General features: G+C 39.2%; 1 protein-coding gene across 7 annotated transcripts; it reads left to right on the top strand.

Moving 5' to 3' along the window:
• The first annotated feature begins 3,965 nt into the window (after positions 1-3,965).
• Positions 3,966-19,849, top strand: p4ha2 (procollagen-proline, 2-oxoglutarate 4-dioxygenase (proline 4-hydroxylase), alpha polypeptide 2). 7 transcript variants are annotated; one of them, XM_076979952.1, is made up of 16 exons: positions 3,966-4,119; positions 4,411-4,525; positions 8,032-8,127; positions 9,017-9,113; positions 9,288-9,439; positions 11,663-11,818; positions 12,356-12,595; positions 12,686-12,885; positions 13,068-13,244; positions 14,438-14,508; positions 14,712-14,811; positions 15,189-15,242; positions 16,206-16,271; positions 18,254-18,322; positions 18,429-18,525; positions 19,084-19,849. In XM_076979952.1, exons 3-16 carry the CDS (start codon positions 8,049-8,051, stop codon positions 19,152-19,154), a joined length of 1,629 nt encoding a protein of 542 aa, XP_076836067.1. In that variant the 5' UTR covers positions 3,966-4,119; positions 4,411-4,525; positions 8,032-8,048; the 3' UTR covers positions 19,155-19,849. The 7 variants fall into 7 exon arrangements, with proteins under 7 accessions (XP_076836067.1, XP_076836068.1, XP_076836070.1 ...); XM_076979955.1 differs by lacking the exons at positions 3,966-4,119; positions 4,411-4,525 and adding exons at positions 5,014-5,860; positions 16,083-16,142 and having other exon boundaries at positions 11,663-11,800; XM_076979953.1 differs by lacking the exons at positions 3,966-4,119; positions 4,411-4,525 and adding an exon at positions 4,837-4,971.
• Positions 19,850-19,923: the final 74 nt, after the last annotated feature.

A 19,923-nucleotide genomic window follows, 5' to 3' on the forward strand; every position in this document is an offset into this window, starting at 1 on the left:
CCCTGGGTGGTTCTTTTTCTTCAGGCTCGGGTCCTCTACCAGAGGTTTGAGAACTAGAGGGTCCTGTGCCATATCTTAGCTGTTCCTAGGACTGCACTCTTCTGGACGGAGATCTCAGATGTAGTTCCTGGGATCTGCTAGAGCTATTCTCACAGTTTGGATTCTCACAGCCCATAGTTTTCACATTACCATTTCTACCTCTTATTTCAGCCCTTGGTGTTTCTCAAGCTTTTGTGTTCCTTGGTCCTGCTATTGCTATCACATGGGATTGCTACAACTATCACTACAGCACTCTTCTGCTGTCCATGTCACTTCTGGTTGGTCAGCCATTACCATTTTGTTAGTCTGTATCTTGAAGTTCCACAGGATCCCACTTTGACCTTAGAACTCGACACAGATATCTATATATGTATATAAACAATATTCGGTCACAGCTGACTGAATATGTTATTTATGGTCTTAAAGGCATATTAGCTAATGGTTTATGCTCAAATTTGCTTCTAAGACAAATATAAATATTTAACGTCGATGGCCTATATATGAATTATTTTCAAAAACAACAGTATGTAATATGAAATTAATTTAAATGAATTAATGAAATTTTAAATGAATTTTAATTGCCTTCTAAATAAACTCACAAATTAAACAAATTTAATTGGTTAAATCTATTATTATTTTGATACCTTCACTGCATGCATCATTTTTTTTAGGTACAGCATCATGCAGTTTGTTGTAAGATACTCAGCTGGTACGGTGTTCCAAGCCTCTTGGACAATTTGGAGCAGATCATCCGAGGACTTTGATTGTCTCACATGCTTCTGTCTCTGGAAGAAATACCAGACCGACTCAATAATGTTGAGATCAGGGTTTGGAGTCAGGCAATCTGTTGTAGGACTCCCCGTTCTTCATATTGTTCATTGTAGTTCATTGTGACCTTGGCCATATGTTTTAGGTCATGATCATGGTGGAGAATGAATGGCAATGCCAAAGCTGGAGTGGCTAATCGGGAGATTCGGGAGGATTCCAGATGGGCCGGCTCATGTTCTAGTTTGGGCCGATTGGGAAGGAAAAATAATTTTGGCCCAGATTTGGGCATGAAACTCCCAGGGTGAAAAAGGAGCCCACTCCGGCCCTGGACAATGTTCTACATTTCGTAAATGCACTGCAAATTCAGAAACTTTGATAATCCAGCCACAACACAATGGAAATGTTTCTAGAGGAGGAATGTAGATCCCATTAAAATGCCAGTGATGGTTTACAAACTACACAGTTATACTTTGATGAAAGAATACAGCTTGTTTTGGCAATTCACAACACTGCATGTTTTTGTGCATGTCATATGACTGTGCTATGGGAGATGTTCAACTTCACTTTCATGTTCATCAAATCAATCTTTCACTGGTCTTCCTGTGTGTATTTGTGCATCATCATCCTGATACACGGCACCACCTTCAGGATACAATGTTTGAATCATTGGATGTACATGGTTCTCCAGAATGGTTCGGTAGTCCTTGGTAGTGACGCACCCATCTAGCACAAGTATTGGGCCAAGGGAATGTCATGATATGGCAGCCCAAACCATCACTGATCCACCCCCATGCTTCACTCTGGACATGCAACAGTCTGGGTGGTTCGCTTCTTTGGGGCTTCTCCACACCAACACCCGGATGTGGGGAAAACAGTAAAGGTGGAGAGAACAAGAACAATACATGTTTCATATTGTCCACAGCACAAGATTTGCGCTCCTTGCACCATTGAAACCGATGTTTAGCATTGGCACGAGTGACCAAAGGTTTGGCTATAGCAGCTCGGCCGTGTATATTGACCCTGTTGCGCTCTCGATGGACAATTTTAGTGGAGGTGCTGACATTACCCTGGATACCGTGGCTCTTGATAAATCACAAGACTTGCAATCTTGGTCACAGATGCACCATCAAGACGTGCACCAACAATTTGTCCTCTTTTGAACTCTGGTATGTCACCCATAATGTTCTGTGCATTGCAATATTTTGAGCAAAACTGTGCTTACCCAGCTAATTGAACCTTCACACTGCTATCACTGGTGCAATGTGCAATTAATGAAGATCGACCACCAGGCTGGTCCAATTTAGCCATAAAACCTCCCACATTAAAATGACAGGTGTTTCAGTTTTATTGTCCAAACCCTTTATAGTAACAAGCATTATTCTGCGCATGAGCAAAATTAATAAATCAACAAAAAATGTTCCTCCATGTTCCTATTACTATTTTTTAATGCTGAGTTCTGTTTCAAATGCCAATTTGAAAGATGCACATGCATAACACATCAAGATTATTTGGCAACATATGAATATAATGAGTATATATGGAATTGTTACTATTATCCTGTTTTAAAAATTGGGTTTTAAGCATTCCTTCTTCAAGAGTTTTGAACTATGCAGCTCAAGTTTAAACTTAAGGTTCATGGGATAGTTCAGATCCTGTGGATATTTCAAGCCAATAAGAAAAACACAAGCATTTTGCATGAAAGACAATTCACATGTCTAAAGGTCAATGCACTACATTACATGATTTGAGATTGTTGTGACGGGCAGGTGTGAGCAACAAAAAGGAAGCGATCACGCCAAGTCTCAGGGAAAAAGGGTGGTTTAATATAAAGTGTGCAAACCTAAAACCCGTGCAATAGATCCAAATTAAGGATATAATGACCAGCGGTCAACTGGTACAAAGACAAGGCATATATAGACAGACAAACGACCATCAGGTGGGAACGGATCACGGGCTCCGCCCACCTGAGGGGCGTACACGACGTCACAAAACAACAACAACACAGCCGCTGTGGACAGAGGCGGCCGGTAGGGGGCCGCCTCACCGTGACAATTGTACAACAAAACTCACTTGAAGGCTCACCACGTACAGAAAGTTTTACATACAAAAATCTAAAAACGGTTTGTTGCATTTTATAAATATGTAATATTTAATATAATAATATAATACAATAATACTTTAATATAATAATAATATAAATACACAATATGTACTAGTATGAGCACTAGGAGCTCTGTTCTAATTAAAAATCTATCCAGCCTGCCCAGAGGACATCCATCAACAACAACCTTGATCGAATCTCTTCTTCTTAACTTTATCTTTCACTTCTCTTTCATTACTCTCTTCAGTGGCTGTGAGACTTTAAACCTCATCTTAAACCCCACTGAAGAAGAACTGGCTTTGGTATTTGTGCTGTCATGAACACTTTAATTAGATAGCTGAAACCAAATTCTAAAGTGCAGGAGACTATAAATTATAACATTTGAACTCCAGAGGTGGTCCCAAATGCTGTTGAAGACTGCTAGATTAACCACAACTGTTATCTGATGAATGGTTTACTTTGGAGCACAGTTGTAAGTTGCGGAAAGTGTATTGCAGGGATAAAAAAGGGATCAAGAATTACTGTCCATTATGGACAAAGTCATTTATATTTCCTGGTGTGGCAGGATGCTTACAGAGTTTTGATTTTTGAGAACTCAAAGAAGCCTGTTTGAGTTGGTGCAGTTTGCTAGTTGTAGCCAGTAAACCACAACTTGCTGATTGGGTTCTACTATACTATAAATTGTTATAAATTGTAAAACCTTGCACATGATAAAAATAATATTTTGGAAAATTATTTTCCAGCATTTTCTTTTTCTGACACAAATAGTCTATTTAAAGTCTATTTTTATGCTAAACTCTATATGCTAAACTCTAAGCAAAATGAATATACAGTATCTACAAAACATGCTCTTCCAAGTTAGTGGGCTTTTACTGATTTTCTGCCTCAAATATCTGTATGATACATATGCATAAGACATCAGGGATGGGAAAAAAACACGAAACTTCTATCACTTATTTTAGGACTTGACCAGGACACTATTTGTGTGGTTTACCACTTAGAACGTAAAGAGATGCCACATGTTCTAACGTTTCAGTTACCCACTTGCGAACGTGCAGTGTGTCATGGTGTCATTTACCGTAAATGCACGTCAGCGGTAGACTAGTTCTATTGCTCGCGCACAGCGTCGCTACCAGTCTACACCAAGCCTGTGACGATTCTCGTTATTGGTTTAATAGAAGCCTGGGTGATATTTTACATGTGAAGCAAAGGTTAGTATTCATCTAGTGATGCCTTATTTTATTTTCTAAAACGACGTTAGACCAGTACACATTTTTGAATGTTTGAGCGACTGTTCTTTGGTGTCAATAAGCACTTTCGCTCTAACAGACTGTATGAATACTACGATGTAATATTAGAAATGCTGTGCAATTATTTTAACGATTTATGTAGCCCACAAACAATTGTTACTGTTCTATACATGGTCTTGTTTTTATGTTGCCATGCATGCCAGGAACGACATTGCGCGTTTTTTAGAGGGTTTATGTGTTTCAATCCAACAGGCTGCAATGTGAGTGGCTCCGGTACGTGGCAGCCGAACAATCTGTGCACATTGTGAATCGTAGCGGAAGAATCCAAGTCTTTTAAAGAGACTTTTTTATTTTAAAAAAGAGAAAGGTAACCTCTCTTATTTGGTCACATCTTGCATTTTACTGAAACAGTTTCCTACTAATAGTAAAACAACAAACGTTGTTCACAGCTAATCTGACAGTTTATTTTCCATAGAACGTCTGGATAACGTTAAATGTTATGCGAGTGTTATAGATGATTTGATACGAGTACTATATGTAGACTGTAGACAAATGTACACAATGTAGACACAGCTTCTAAAGCTTTAAACAAAATTATTCTTGTATGAAATGTTTTCCTGAATGGCACGTAAACTGGTATTTCTGCTGAATACTAGTCTACAGTGATCTGGTCAGTTCTAGAAACATCCCCAGTGTTGCTGACGCCGCCCAAGTTCTACAACTTTCTCGAAAGGCGGATCGATCCTTGAAGTCTAGATGTTCAATGATCTAGCATCAGATACATCAGTGCAGTGTTTGCGTTTTGCGGTGCAGGTACGGCTAATGGATTATTCAAGTGGCGCTGCACTTGCTCCGAGGGATTAGAGAGTACAAATCCGTAAACTTAGTTGTCGGTAGTTGCCTTAAACAAAAACATGTTGCAAATAGTGTTTCTGTGCTTAAAAGTTTGATCCTTCTATGAGTTATTAAGTGTTTTCTCCTTCGCTTTTATTTACTAATTTCATTTCTAGTGATTTTGTCCTAATTACTCATTAGTCATGAACGCACATGAAGTTTTTGCGATTTGCTGTTTGTTGCAGTAATATAAGGATGTAGTAGGCTTTGTGTTCATTGAATGGTAAAGATTGAATCGCTAACAACGACTCTGTCGCGCTGAGTCGAAGTCTTGACTCGGCCTGACTAGTGTTCTGATAGAAGTGAGACTCCTGGACAATAAACGACATATTTGTGTGGGTGTAAGTGTGTCTGGAAAGATTCTAGGGAACTGCAGTGTACTGCACTAAAGATGTGGAGAGTCCTGACCTGACGTCATGGCAAATGTGTGTAGAATTTTCCAGTTGCGTTTAATTAGATAGAGCAGTTTTCATGGATGCAGTGACTCATGATATTTTAATGTTGAGGTAATTAGGTGTGAGGTGTTCCCATCCTTCAGTTTAGTTAATTTCTACCCTTACTGCATTTTCATTTCTCATAGAACTATTCCATTTGTGATGATTACTAGAAATACTACAAATATACTACAAATTGATGTTTGGTGTTTTATTTCAGTTCAATAATGGAGTTCTCACATTCAATGTCAGACTCATTGATGTTGGCTCAGCAAATCTCTCTACTACTTTTACATTCCTATATTTCATGCAATGAGATTTTTGATTGAACACTCAAAATGCGAATCTCCCATTTCTCATCATTCCATAAATGGGTAGGTGGATGCTGTCCAAGAACTTGTATTGCTTAAACTCCCTGTTCCTTCTCTCCTATTGGTAGGGGCTTTTTGGGGTGAAAAACTACCAACAAAGCTGTCACTACCAACAAAGGCAGAGTTGTAATGGAAGACATTTGGACATCAGCAACACAGATATCTTTGAACATTTGTTGAAGCTTGTTGGTTATGAAGACCCTGAAATGAAACTCTGTGTTAGTCTTGTCAAAGCCTAATCAAAGCATTTGAAGTCTTGGAACAAGGCAGGGTTAGTAGGACTAAGCTAACATTTTGTGGTTTGGCAAGAAGTCCCAATTCAGAAATGTCATTTGTGGTTTTGCAGTGGTGGAAGGAGGTATTCAGGTCCATATGATCTGCATGCCTCATTCACAAACCAGCTCAATCCCTCCATGCTTTCCTCCTTACACACCTCCTTACTCACTTATCTCACTGTGCCCTTGAGTCTACTGGATCTTGGTGGTATTAATTACATATTGTATCTATTTTGTGGTGTGTTATAATACAACACATTATTCCCTGCTAATATGTAAGAGCCATGCCGTTACCACATAGCATTTTCTTTTTTGAAACTGCAGGGACTGTAAGATAGGTTAATGCTCAGATTGATTTGTAACACTTTTTAGGAGGAAAAAGCCTTTTTTCATGAATCCTCCTTTATTTCCCTGTCCGAGAATAGCATACATGTGAGAAAACACCTGAAACTGGGGCTAAGTTAAGTCAAAGGGGCTTTGGGATAACACAAGCTTCTTCTGCTTACAAAATGTTGCTGTACCATTTGACCAATGAGTGCCTGGTGCAATGCATGAGAGCTTGTGGTCAAGCATTTGCAGATGTATCTAGTTAAGTATGTCAACTGTTTACTTTTGCTATTGCCTGTACAAATGCCTGTCCTACTTGCCTTCTTTGGGCTGTCAGTCACACCTGCTTGCTAACGCAAGCTGGTTGTTTGCTCAGGACTGCGGGACGTTGTGATGTGTATGTTACTGAGTCAGCGTCTGTCATTTCTTCTAATGCCTGATCACATCCATAAATTTAAATACTGAAATGGAAGACAGCTGTATGCTGGTTGTTTGGGTGTTCATTTTGTGGATGTGCAGTTGAACATGTGTTCAGCTGGCTCGGGTTGGGTAAATGGTATTTGAGGTTGTTTTCATGGTGGACCCACTTTAATTATTAATGAGTGCTCCCAGTTCTAAACATTAATCAGTTACATTTGAGTGTTTTGTAACTCATCTGCTGCCTCACAGGGTTTACACTCATTTATTAATTACGTTTAGATAATAAGGGCAGTGTCAGTAAACTAGTCATGTATGACATGCAGGGTTTACTGTGTTTGCCTCTAACTTTGCTCAGTTTCTAGCATCAATATGAAGCAGATGATTACTGAAACTGCTCTAAGGAAACACATCAAAGGATCTTTAAGGACTGTTTCTTGAGCTGATTTCTTGCACATTTCCTAATAGATCAACCTAAACAGCAATTCATTGGAAGCATTGGTCCTAGTTATTACGCTCAATAACCTTTGAACAACTGCAAATCTTAACTACTTGTTCAAGCTTGTTCACCATTGGTTGGCATTATTTTTGAAGCTGCTTGAATTCTTCTAATGAATAATTTTTCTTGAATTTCATTCTACTTCTGATATATTTCATGTAAGACTCTATGTTGATGTAGGCTGCTTTGTTATAGAAACAAAGGCTTTCCTCTGACTTTTGGATTTATATGTGACATGGCAGCTGTGCTTCATCTGACCCACAGGATTATTGTGTTTATGTCCATCCTCTTCCTTTTTATGTTGTTTGTACTGTATACGTGTGTGATAGGCTATTTTATGTATACTGTAAAGCCTTAGTACATTTTTAATATACTGCATCAATGAAACACATTATTTATTATACAAAATGTTTATTAATAGTCATTAGTCTTTTAGCAATGACCACATGTACACTGTACATACCTAGTAGAGTGAATCTGCATTTAGTTCTAACTAAATCTAGTTCATTTAGTTCAAACATCTGTGGTCCTTCTGACCAGCCTCTGGAAACTCTGACTGATATTTCTAAGAGCAGGGAAGCCTGAAGCTTTTTGGTGAAGCTTATGTTATTGCATGGTACGCAGCCCCCTCTATATATGCATTTCTTTTTTATCAGGAACGTCTCTCAGAAAGATGCACTTTCTGGCTGTGTCCATCTGGACAGTGTGCTGCCTCTGCTGTGGCGTACAGGCAGAGATCTTCTCATCAATTGGTAAACCTAAACATTTGATTTGTTTTAATTCCATTGTTTTTTTGTCTAATTATATTATTCATTATATAACTTCATAGGCAATAATAATAAAAAACAGGGAAATCTTATTTGAATCTTATGATTTAAGATCCAAATTTGGTTTTCTGCTATTTGTGTTTTTCTAATAAATAATCAGCACATCAAGTGGTTTAACCCCTGATCCTCAGATTTTAATCTGCCATTATTCTTTGCCAAATGTTTTCTCTTTTTAACCCATGTGGTCATCTGTTGTTTTAGAGAACTCTGATACAATAAACACAAGTACACATGTGTGTACATCTGTGTGCTTGTGTCTCTTTTGGAGAAAGCGGAAAGTTTTCCCTTTCTCTCGTGTTTTGAGACCAACAGCTGGAATAGCGATTTCCCATCTCAAAAACTTGTTGCAGACCCACATTCAGTGTGTGGAGGTAATTGTATGTCACCCAAAACTAGAAGTTGCTGGGTGGAGACCCAACGCCCATTTTTAGACACCATTTCCAAATATAGAACACAGCAGTATGTGACCTTTTTTCCTACTTCACTGATCAAGGAAATGTTAATTCTATGAAGAATATTAGTTTTAAAAATGTTGTAAAAGAAGCAAAAGAAAAAAGTCCCTCTTAACATGCACAAATGACTAATAACCCAACAATTTGTGCTGGAACATCATGTTACAGTTGCTGTTGTGGTCTGCTTTCCTCCAGAGATCTGCACTTTAGTTCTGGCCCACTTAGTTCTGGTGTAATATTGATACAAAACACGTTGGCCTGACATCGTTTCAACATTTCTATGATATACACACACCGATTAATGTTTGTTGTTGTTTTCTTTGTCTATTTGTTTTAAACCATTGTTTACCCCCATTGCTTAGGCCAGATGACTGACCTGATCTTTACTGAGAGGGAGCTGGTTCAATCCCTGAAGGAGTACATCCAAGCGGAAGAGTCTAAACTCGCAGCGGTGAAAAAGTATGTCCTTCTCCAAACCATATGGGACACATGGAGCTTCCCTGTTTGGTTCCGTAATCATCAGTCACAGTTGTGATTTATTTGAAATGCTGTATGGAGGGGAAGAATGTGTTGCATGTTAACAGCTTGCTGGTTTGCATGCTAATGTTGCTATTGTTCTCAACCCTCACACAGCTGGGCAAACAAGCTTGACATGCTGACCCGTACCTCCACCTCGGACCCAGAGGGTTTTCTGGCTCACCCGGTCAATGCATACAAGCTGGTGAAAAGACTGAACACTGAATGGTCAGAACTGGAGAGCCTGGTGCTGCATGACCCTTCTGATGGTAAAGAATAGCCTTGCTTAGTTTGCTAATAATTAAAAGAGCTGATTAACACTTTCTATACATTCTGTATAACTATATAGTTTATATTATTTAAATTATATGTAATTATATACATTCATGTGTAAATGTTTCTTTCCTTTTTACCAATGGCTAGACTTGTTGGGGGAATTGTTCGTTTACTTGTTGCATGTTGCTAATTGTCTTTTTAATTTTTAATTTAATTTTATTTTAGATTTAATATTATTTGACAGGAACTAGATGCACTACTGTTTTAACCAGGCTAAAAAGTCATGAATGGACGCTATGGATTCAGACAGACATCAGTGGCCTGTGCTCTAATGAAACTGATTTTAAATCTCAAACATTTCAGGGCAACATGTCTGTAACGTTTAGCTCCACCCCCTTTCTGGATATCTTGCTTTCATTCCCTCCTTAGTTTTCCTTTGGTTGAATTGTCTTTGGTTTGTCACATCCCTTTTGTTGATTCCTGCCCAATGTTATTCATATCAGCTGTTAAGTTATTTGGGTTGTGATTAGTTTGTAATATAGTCTGTGTGAGATCATGCCTTCATATGCGGGTCTATTGTTTGGTTGATACATGTTGTAAGTGTTTTTACGCTCAGCCCTTTGCTTCCCTGATATTTCTGTTCCTGGGGTTTCCATGATCAATCGTGTTTTGAGTTGCAGAAGTTTGTCTGTGCTCTTAGCTTGGTTATTTCTGTGTTATCTTTAGCTTACAGTCCTGTCTTTCAGTCCTGCCTGCGTTGTTTACTCATTCTCCGTGTAGACTATGTATATTTAGTTCAGTTATAATGTGCTTTCAGTCCTGCCTGTGTTGTTTACTCGTTCTCCGTGTAAACTATGTATATTTAGTTCAGTTCTTGTAATGTTAATGTATTTAGACAATTGTCCTATGCTTGGTCCAATCCTTGATATGTCAGTTCTCTGTAGCCTATGTATTACTTGTTAGTTCTCTGTAGATGTCATGTCTTGAATTCGTGTTACTCTTATTGCTTCTGTCTGAGTGATTGTAGCTGCCCAGTGGTCTGTTTGTCATCCTGTGTCTGCTTTGTGTGAATGTTTGATCGATATGCCACACCGAACCCGCATCTTACGTGTTGGCAAGGTTGAGATCACAGGAGTTAGTCCCGCCCCTGATCTAAATGTAGTTCTCTGCAGCGATTGTGTCCGTCTCCTGACTCCGCAGCCTTACAATGTTTTAAATGTTGTCAGCAATAAGCAAGGTCAGCTGCTCATTGTCTGTGTATTACATTTCTTGCATAGAAGAGAGCTTTCTGTGTACGTGACGCCCTTTGAGAAAACAAGCTGTTGCAACAAGAGAGGGGGGGGGGGGGGGGGGCATCTTCTCTGCCTGCCAGCTGGAGGGAGTTACCGTGGTGATGAGGGGAGCAAGCCGCCATTGACGATGTGCAGCTCTGCTCGCCTTCTGCTGAACGCTGGCCTCCATTTGAACTCCAGCTCCTGAGAGCATGTGCTCGCATGTTGCCACGTGGAGAGCTCGCATGCGCCTCAGGATGCGTTCTTTCACACGAATTGAAGGAGACAGAGAGAGCGAGTTCTGCTCATTTAGAGGACGAGGGAATGTGCTTTGTGATCTGGCATCTCAGTGTGGCGCAAGCACTTATCTGCCTGTCTCCTACGATCACAGTTTGGGTATTTGGCCATTTCACAAGAATGATGCAATGACAAAGGCAATACTGAAATAGACACCAAAATGGATGATTCCTGGGGAAGGTGATGTGTAACGCCACAGAGTTCCAAAATGTCACGAAGAGGAGCACATTCCAGTTCGTGCAACTACTGTTGCTGCTTTTTTTTGTCTTTTCAGAGAGGTCTCAGTTTCATCAGTGTATTTGGGAGAGACACCAGTTATGACTCAAATGCTGGGGATAAAGATCTGAAGATTATACTGTTGGTGGCTGGCAAAAACATATTCATATTAGTGTCCATGTTATGTGGGGCTGAATATTTTTAAGGAATTAAAAAAAAAAAAAAAAAAATTTAAGGTTGGTGGAGCATTAGTCTAGAATGTTTTGGGATAATTGAGGAAACTTACCTGGCCTGTTGATACCTAATTCAAATTGTCTTTTTAGGCAATACCATCTGTCTGGAAGGTGTTCCAGATAGATTGAGACACTCCGCACTGAGCCTAGGTTTGGTCTGTCTTCTCTTACCCTTATCTCTCATTGCATTGTTATCCAGGTTTCATCTCAAACATCTCGGTGCACAGACAGTACTTCCCTGATGAGGAGGATGAGAAGGGAGCAGCCAAGGCTCTGATGCGTCTTCAGGACACGTACCACCTGGACTCGGAGAGTTTCTCCAAAGGGAAACTTCCAGGTCAGGGGCACGACCCCGGTAACTGAACCCCCCCCCCAATTTAGGCAAATTACATTTTGTGTACTTAGAGGTTATAATTTCTAAGTGTTAAATTTATCTCTCTAGCATCTACAGCTTCAGCACATGTAGTTTAATTACATTTGCATCTTGAACAGGAATGTGAACTCAAATGGCTCTTCCCACAGTTTAATTAAGTTTCTAATCTAGACCTCCAACTCCTTAATATTCCGTGTTGAACATGAACAATGAAGTTAGCAGGAGAGTCAGGATGGGAGTTCACGAAACAAGCAAAAAAAATCAAACAAACAAAAAAAAGCTTAAGCTATATCCCAAACCGTTTACAAATAAAAGTAATGGTCAAAAATTATTTTTACAGGTTTTTAAGGCCTAATGCTATTACACCACTGATGTTTTCTTGTTGTCATGTGAAATCAAACAAAAAGTATGCATAAATGCATAAAAATGTTAGTCAAATGTAAACATTAACTGCTTTTCACAAGAAATTATAGCAGTTCAGTAATGTTAAAACACCAAACTCTTAATCTTGTTACACAGGAGTGCGCTACAATGCTTTCCTGACCGTAGATGACTGCTTTGACATGGGGAAAACTGCGTACAATGAGAATGACTACTATCACTCAGTGCTGTGGATGCAGCAGGCCCTCAGGCAGATGGATGCCGGAGAGGAATCCAAAATCTCTAAGGCAGAGGTCCTTGACTACCTCAGCTACTCCGTCTATCAGATGGGTGACCTGCGGCGTGCCATTGAACTTACCCGACGCCTCGTGTTCATTGGTAATCTTTCTTTAGAAGAGCAGCACTTAATTCAATTTTGTGGCTCCTCCACAAAATCATTTAACCCTTTATCTCTGTGCACTGACACAGATCCCAGCCACCAGAGGGCAGGAGGGAACCTGCGTTACTTCGAGCAGCTGCTCTCCAAGGAGTTGATGGAGCGGGGCCGTGACAACCAGGAGCCTGCCGACGAGAAGCCCATTCAGCTGGGAACCTATGAGCGTCCCAAAGATTACCTACCCGAGAGGGAGATCTATGAGTCGCTGTGCAGAGGGGAGGGTGTAAAACTGGTGAGCAAATATTAGAGAAGGGTGCGGTGGAGGTCTGAGATTTGCTTAATATGCCGTAGTGGTTTTTATAATACCATGCTGTCTTTGTAGCATGTATGTAACATGTAGCAACAAGGAAATTGAGTCAGTTGAGATTGACTGTTTGAAGCGTGAAATGCTAAGCTATCCGCGCACTCCTGCAGACTCCACAGAGGCTTAGCAGGCTGTTCTGCCGCTACCAAGATGGGAACAGGAACCCTCGTCTCCTTCTGAAGCCCATGAAGGAGGAGGATGAGTGGGACAATCCACACATCGTCCGCTATCTGGAGGCTCTCTCTGATGAAGAAATTGAGAAGATCAAAGAGCTGGCCAAACCCAGGGTAAGCCCAAGCAGTTGTTAACCCAAACTACGCATGAGAATTTCTGAAAGACACAACACAATAAAAGTTATGCTTATGAAATCAATTTATCTGTATTAGGGTCTTTGCCAAACTCCGAACGTGTTATCCCTATTGAACGATTTGTCTAAAGCACAGGTGTCAAACTCAAGGCCCGTGGGCCAAATGGGGCCCGCCGCGTCATTTTATGTGGCCCGCAAGAGCTTAAAAAGCCAAATTGTCAAAAAAAAAAAAAAAAGTAAAAGTGAGCAAAAACTACATTTCCCACAATTATGTTACCCGCGAAGTGACGGCATCTCGACACTGCAGTGTTTCCATATCAATGCGATTTTCCCAATAAGTGTAATTAAGAAATACAAATAATGGTTCCAAAATGTCCAGGAAGAGAAACATTGATGCAAATAGAAGGTTGTTTCAAGAAAGATGGGAAACTGGGAAAGTGATGTTTGCGCTTCAAAGAGAAATATACGGGTATAAAGCGGTGGCGGTTGTCAAAGAGTACAATATACGTCTGTATTTTGCGACCTAACACGGAGCTAAGTATGCCCAAATTAGCCATCAAGAAAAACGACAAATTGTCAAAGAATTAACAAGCAAACTGCGATCGCAACAGAATGTGTTCACCACAAACGAAACTGCAGTAAAAGCTGCTTTGTTGTGGCTAAAGAAATCGCCGTGCTTCAGTCTTTTTCAGAGGGGGCATTTTTGAAGCACAATTGCTATTTTCACAGTAATTTGATATTTAAAGTTTTGAACAAAGTAAATGTGATATATTTGATAATTTTTTTATACACTTGGATAGTTTGATCGTTAATTGATGGAGTAGTGTGGGTTTCATAACCTAACAAATTTAAAGGATTTATGTTATAATAACAGCAACAAGCAAACATTTTTTACATTTACGCAAATATATCTGTAATATTTGTAACTTGAATAAGTAATAAATTCAGAGTTATTTAACATTAAGGAGTAGGTACATTTATAAGTCTGTGGGTAACAATTATGCTGATGTGGCCTGCAGTGAAAATGAGTTTGACACCCCTGGTCTAAAGTGTCTTTTACACAACCGTCCTACAGCAGTATTAATGGTTGGTCCATGGAAATATTTCAAATGTCTTAATTGTCAAAAAATATTGATTTGATTGCTTCTCGCCTTGATTCATTTCTCTGCTTAGCTGGCGAGGGCCACTGTGCGAGACCCAAAAACAGGCGTCCTGACAACAGCACATTACAGAGTGTCCAAGAGGTGAGTCAGCAAGGACGAGAAACACTTTCTACATAAAACCCACTGTGTCCACTCTGCTAACCTGTCTCCACTTAAACATAGGCCTACACAAATATGCCACCAATATGTGACCATGAGAGTGTTTGACCAATGCTTTTAAATCAGAGGTTGAGACATGTAGACTGGGTGTTGCTGTTAAAGCCCTGTGTGTTTCTGACCTGCAGTGCTTGGTTGGAAGGAGAGGAGGACCCAGTCATTGCGCGTGTCAATCAAAGAATAGAAGATGTTACCGGTTTGTCAGTGGATACAGCTGAACTTCTGCAGGTGTTGAAACAATCTATACAACTACACTTAAAACATGTAGTTAGATACAGTTTGTTTTCTTTGGAGCTTTTGGTTGATGCATAGGCTCTATATTCTCTTTCTCTTATACCGCTCTTGAACTTTCTCCTATACTGCTCCATCATGTGTTGCGTCTCTGTATAACTCCCAAATAGATATGTCTAGAAAACAGGGTTAACCTTGTTGGTCTTGTAGCTTTGTTAGCCAAATAAACCAACATCTCTATAATGATTCTCAGTTGGCTGTTGATGACTGTTCAGATGCTGTTTTACTATCACTGGCTTCTTGTTTTGTCTCGTTGGTGTTACCTAAACAGATCTGTCATTTTTGCTTCTAACCTACCATGTCTTTTTATGCAGGTTGCTAACTATGGGGTCGGAGGTCAATATGAGCCACATTATGATTTCTCCAGGGTAAGCTCGTAGCACTGGCCTTGCACGTTTGTTCCAGCAAATCACTCTGTATTTGTAAAGCTGAGATCAGACCTGCCACAACACAGGATGTTCTAGTATTACATTATATATAATCATGTGTATTATTGGATGACACATTCTGTTTTGTACCAGAGCAGGTTCGTCGACAATTAGCAATTTAAATTATTGTCTTAACAGTGTTATACATTTCTATATTTACAGTTACATATTAATGTTTGCAGTTACTAAACAAAATCCATCCCCACTTTCTTACATGGATTGGTATATAAATTAATGGTAAATTGTGGACCATGTAGAAATTGTTAGTTCACACAAAAACTGTGCATTGGCATTTGAAGCTGCTACTTCTTAATGTTTAGCTCTCAATTACTGTTGGTTACATTGCAAATAATTCCTATTAAACCAGCTGTGTGCACAATTAATATACTGTATATTGAGTTTTCAAAGCTTTTATGGACGTATTGTGGCTTCATTATTTCTGATGGTTCATAATTTAGCATTAATTTTTTTCTCCTTAATTTTGCATGCACTTGAAAACCAGGGGGTGCAATGAAACCAAATATCTCACACAACTGAGATCAGCTGGAAAAGCAAGTCCCTTGCTTGGCATTTACTGTGTTTGCTCAGGACCACCCCCTGGCTTACTGGGTTACTCTTCTCAGTTCCATAGGAGTCTGAAACCCAGTGCATAGCTCTCTCTGTGTGTGTGTAGCTACTTTGCCCCTGTGTACGTTTTTTGTCAAGGCTCCCATGTTGTGTGGTGAGCGGCAGCCCCTGTGCAGTTCACTTTGGGTTTAAAGTTGCGAACGTCTGTTGCAGCGTCCTTTTGACAGCAACCTCAAGGTTGATGGAAATAGACTTGCCACCTATCTGAACTATGTAAGTACATGAGCGCTCTGAAACGAGCCCCCTGCCTTTTACTCTGAAATTTTATCTTCATAGAGAGATGAGCCAGAAGCTTTCAAATCATTAGGCACAGGAAATCGTGTGGCTACTTATTTAAATTATGTAAGTATGCACCCCCTGACCCTCTATGGTGTGAATGACACTTGTTTGCGGATTCCTTGTCATTGCTGGCTTATTTCACCAGTACACTCTCAGGAGTGGACGTCTATTGGCTGACATGGTAATTGCTTTCAGTAAGTTAATATGACTTAATGTCAAGTCAATTAGAATGTCCATTAGGAAGAGCAGTGCCCCTTATAACATGCTGGCTCATTTTATGCTACGCATCATTCATTTGCTTTAAATTTCTTCACAGCCCAGTTGCATAATATAAGGTCATCATAATATAAGGTGTTAGCTCCAGTGCAATATCAAGACATAAACAAACCTGAAATTGTATTTACCTTGGTATATATAAGGAATAAATTTTTTGTATTAACTTACTAAGTAAAAGAACACATTTTCATTGCCAATAATCTCAAGGCTTTGAGTGTTCACCATTGCTTTGTTCACAATTTTAGTCTGCTTGTTATAGGTAATGTCTCCTAATTCCAATATAGTCAAACATTTCATGTCTGTTTAACTATGATGTTGATGACTATGATGATGATAATACTTTATTGTCAGATCTGAAATGTGTCTTGCATACAAACAGTAGCTCTGTTAAGACATTAGCATCACAACATATAGGACACAAAGATTATACAATACATACACCATTTACTCATATTTCAATTAGGGATGCACCGAAAATTCGGCCACCGAAAATTTTCGGCCGAAATGGCTTAAATTTGCATTTTCGGTTTTCGGCCGAAATACTTTCATCACCGAAACAACACGGCCGAAACAGTGTGCTGTGATGACGCAAGCAAAAATCGCCACCTGCACGCGCTTATTTGGATAAAGCTAGCAAAAAAGTTTTCCAGTGATGGCGCCAAGGCAAAAGGACATTACACCAAAAATTATGGAACTCGTTGCCTTAGACGATCAGCCGTTCTCTGTCGTAGGGATTTCGTAGGCTAATAGAGCACATTGAGCCCCGTTATGTTTTGCCGAGCAGACGACATTTCTCAGAAGCGTGTTTACCTGAGCTGTTTAATGTTGTTGCAACTCACGTCACGTTTTTATGAGAGAATTTATATTTATCTTTCAGGCCAGTCAGTTATAATTAAATTTAACTCGTATAAAATACATATATTTATCCTCTCAGATAAAAACGGTCTGCAAGCGAGTTTAATTTAATTAGTGGTCGGCCGTTGTCAGCGGTATCGCTGTTAACGGCCCACCACTAATTTTACTTTATAATATGCTTTACTGTAATGTCAGTGCTAAATAAATATTTTCAAATCAAATTTTGTAGTTGATTTATTCTTTGAATAGCAATGCCTTGATTTTAGTGAGGTTAGCCATAAATCCAATGTTACTAATAATTGGCATAATGTATTTCGGTGTTTCGGTTTTCGGCTTTCGGCCTTGGTTTCCTCATTTTCGGTTTTCGGTTTCGGCTAAGAATTTTCATTTCGGTGCATCCCTAATTTCAATACCTTTTATAGTTATAGATTCAGTTCTTTGTTTAAGAAGGATTAAGGATTTACTGATATACAAAATAACTAATTGGTTGATTGACTCAATTTTAAGCAATAACAAGTTATCAATATAATGCAAAATTTCATGGCTTAATTCCATTGTGGCCCAAAACTGAAAATGAATCAGCATGATTGTTTAAGGAACAGCTGATTAACAAATTATTAATATTGATTATAATCTCAGATGCATTTGAGTCAATACTGTACATATCTTTAAAATCATATTATCTTTTTATATTTATAACATATAAACATTATATAATATATATGTAAACATATATAATGTATAATGAACATTTAAGGAAGGTCACGCAATATTCAATTCTATGTGTTATAGATTGAATTTAAATATAAATATATAATTGTCAATTTGTGTCAGATTGAGATTCTGATGCATGTAACCACCACGTGTAACGATGTTAAATGTACATTGAAACGTGTTTTTTCTGTTTATGGTAGATGAGTGATGTCGAAGCTGGTGGAGCCACCGTGTTCCCAGATTTTGGAGCTGCTATCAAGCCAATAAAGGTGAGATCCTCTCCACCCCTTTGACTCGCCCACACCTGCTGCTTTATTAGATGGTCAAAGAGATCATTAACATGCATGTGTCTCTCCAACCATGCTGTGCTGCCAGGGTACTGCAGTGTTCTGGTACAACCTATTCAGGAGTGGAGAGGGGGACTACCGGACCAGGCACGCTGCCTGTCCTGTTCTAGTGGGAAGTAAATGGGGTGAGTAGGAGAATCGCAATGCTGTTTGGATTAATAATAGAGATTCTTACTATGGTGAAATAAATATGATTAATGTTTGTGCTCAAGGCTGACCGTTAAAACCTAGTAAATGAACTGAAAATGTTCTGTTAAACAAACCTAGCAGTTATCAAGTCCCATCTGTTTTATGTAGCAACAATAGCAATAATATTGTGCAATTTTATAAAAAATCTAATTGCCTCTGCCAATTGTAGGGTATTATAAATTGGCTTAATCTCTCTCTCACACACACACACACGCACATACAGCATTTGAAATCCATGACATGTGATAGGCAAGCTCAGTACTTACCCAATGTGCGAATTTGAGACTGCATTTGAAGATGCATCATTATGAGAAAGATATGGTGTGCTCAGGATAATGGCATGATCCGTTGTGTATTTACTACAATTAAATATCTGTTTACATCTAAAAGCACATTTTGGGAGAAGATCCTTTAGCATGAATCAGCTTTTATTGCATTAGAGTATACACCCTTTGACATCCACATGTCACATTCACATCCTCTGCTTTTGACAGTATCCAACAAGTGGTTCCATGAGCGAGGTCAGGAGTTCAGGCGACCATGTGGCCTCACGGAGGTGGACTGAGGCAATCGCTCTGGTCATAAACAAGCACTCCGCTCCACCTGCGATACCTGTACTGTGACACACAACAAACCCACACATCACACTCTGAACTCTGGCACTCTGATCTTGGATGCAACAGTGTACTTTTTCACGCTGACTCAGATTTGGTAGCCATTTTGAACACTTGCGTTTTCAGAATCTGTGGTGATAAGGACACGGAGCCATCACAACTGCAGAGTGGAGTTTGTGAGGTGTCCCACATGCCTGGCCTTAGAGGGATTTCCTTTCTTTTTTTCCTTTTTTAATTGCCAATATTTCTTTTCTTTCTTTTATTTTCTTTTTTTTTTTTACAACATATACTGTTACTTAGCTACATGGGGAAGGGGGAGTACTGTGACAAGTATTTTGTTTCATCAGTAAAAGGGCTCAGCAAAGCTTTTGTCCTCTGTTGGAAGAGCCACATTTTGTGCCAAAATAGAAACTGCTGGCACAAGAGAGGAGATCGTTGGAATACAGATACACTCCGGGTTGACCGTAATCTCCGTTCATTGGCTAGAATTTATGGTTGCTCACTTCTTGCAGAAGGTCAAAATACTTTTTTTGTTTGTTTTTTATTTATAGAATGTATAAATTATTATACTGTTTTATGGAATTTCATGTTTTTATTACATATACAAATGCTGTATATGGTGCGCAATAAACAATGTCTCTTTAAATGGTGTGTTTTGGTATGTGTGTTTGCAACACTTAAGGCTGACATGGTTTATGGAATATTGACAATGACTGGGAA

Source organism: Brachyhypopomus gauderio, chromosome 18 (assembly GCF_052324685.1).
Source record: "Brachyhypopomus gauderio isolate BG-103 chromosome 18, BGAUD_0.2, whole genome shotgun sequence".
Classification (NCBI taxonomy): Eukaryota; Metazoa; Chordata; class Actinopteri; order Gymnotiformes; family Hypopomidae; genus Brachyhypopomus; species Brachyhypopomus gauderio.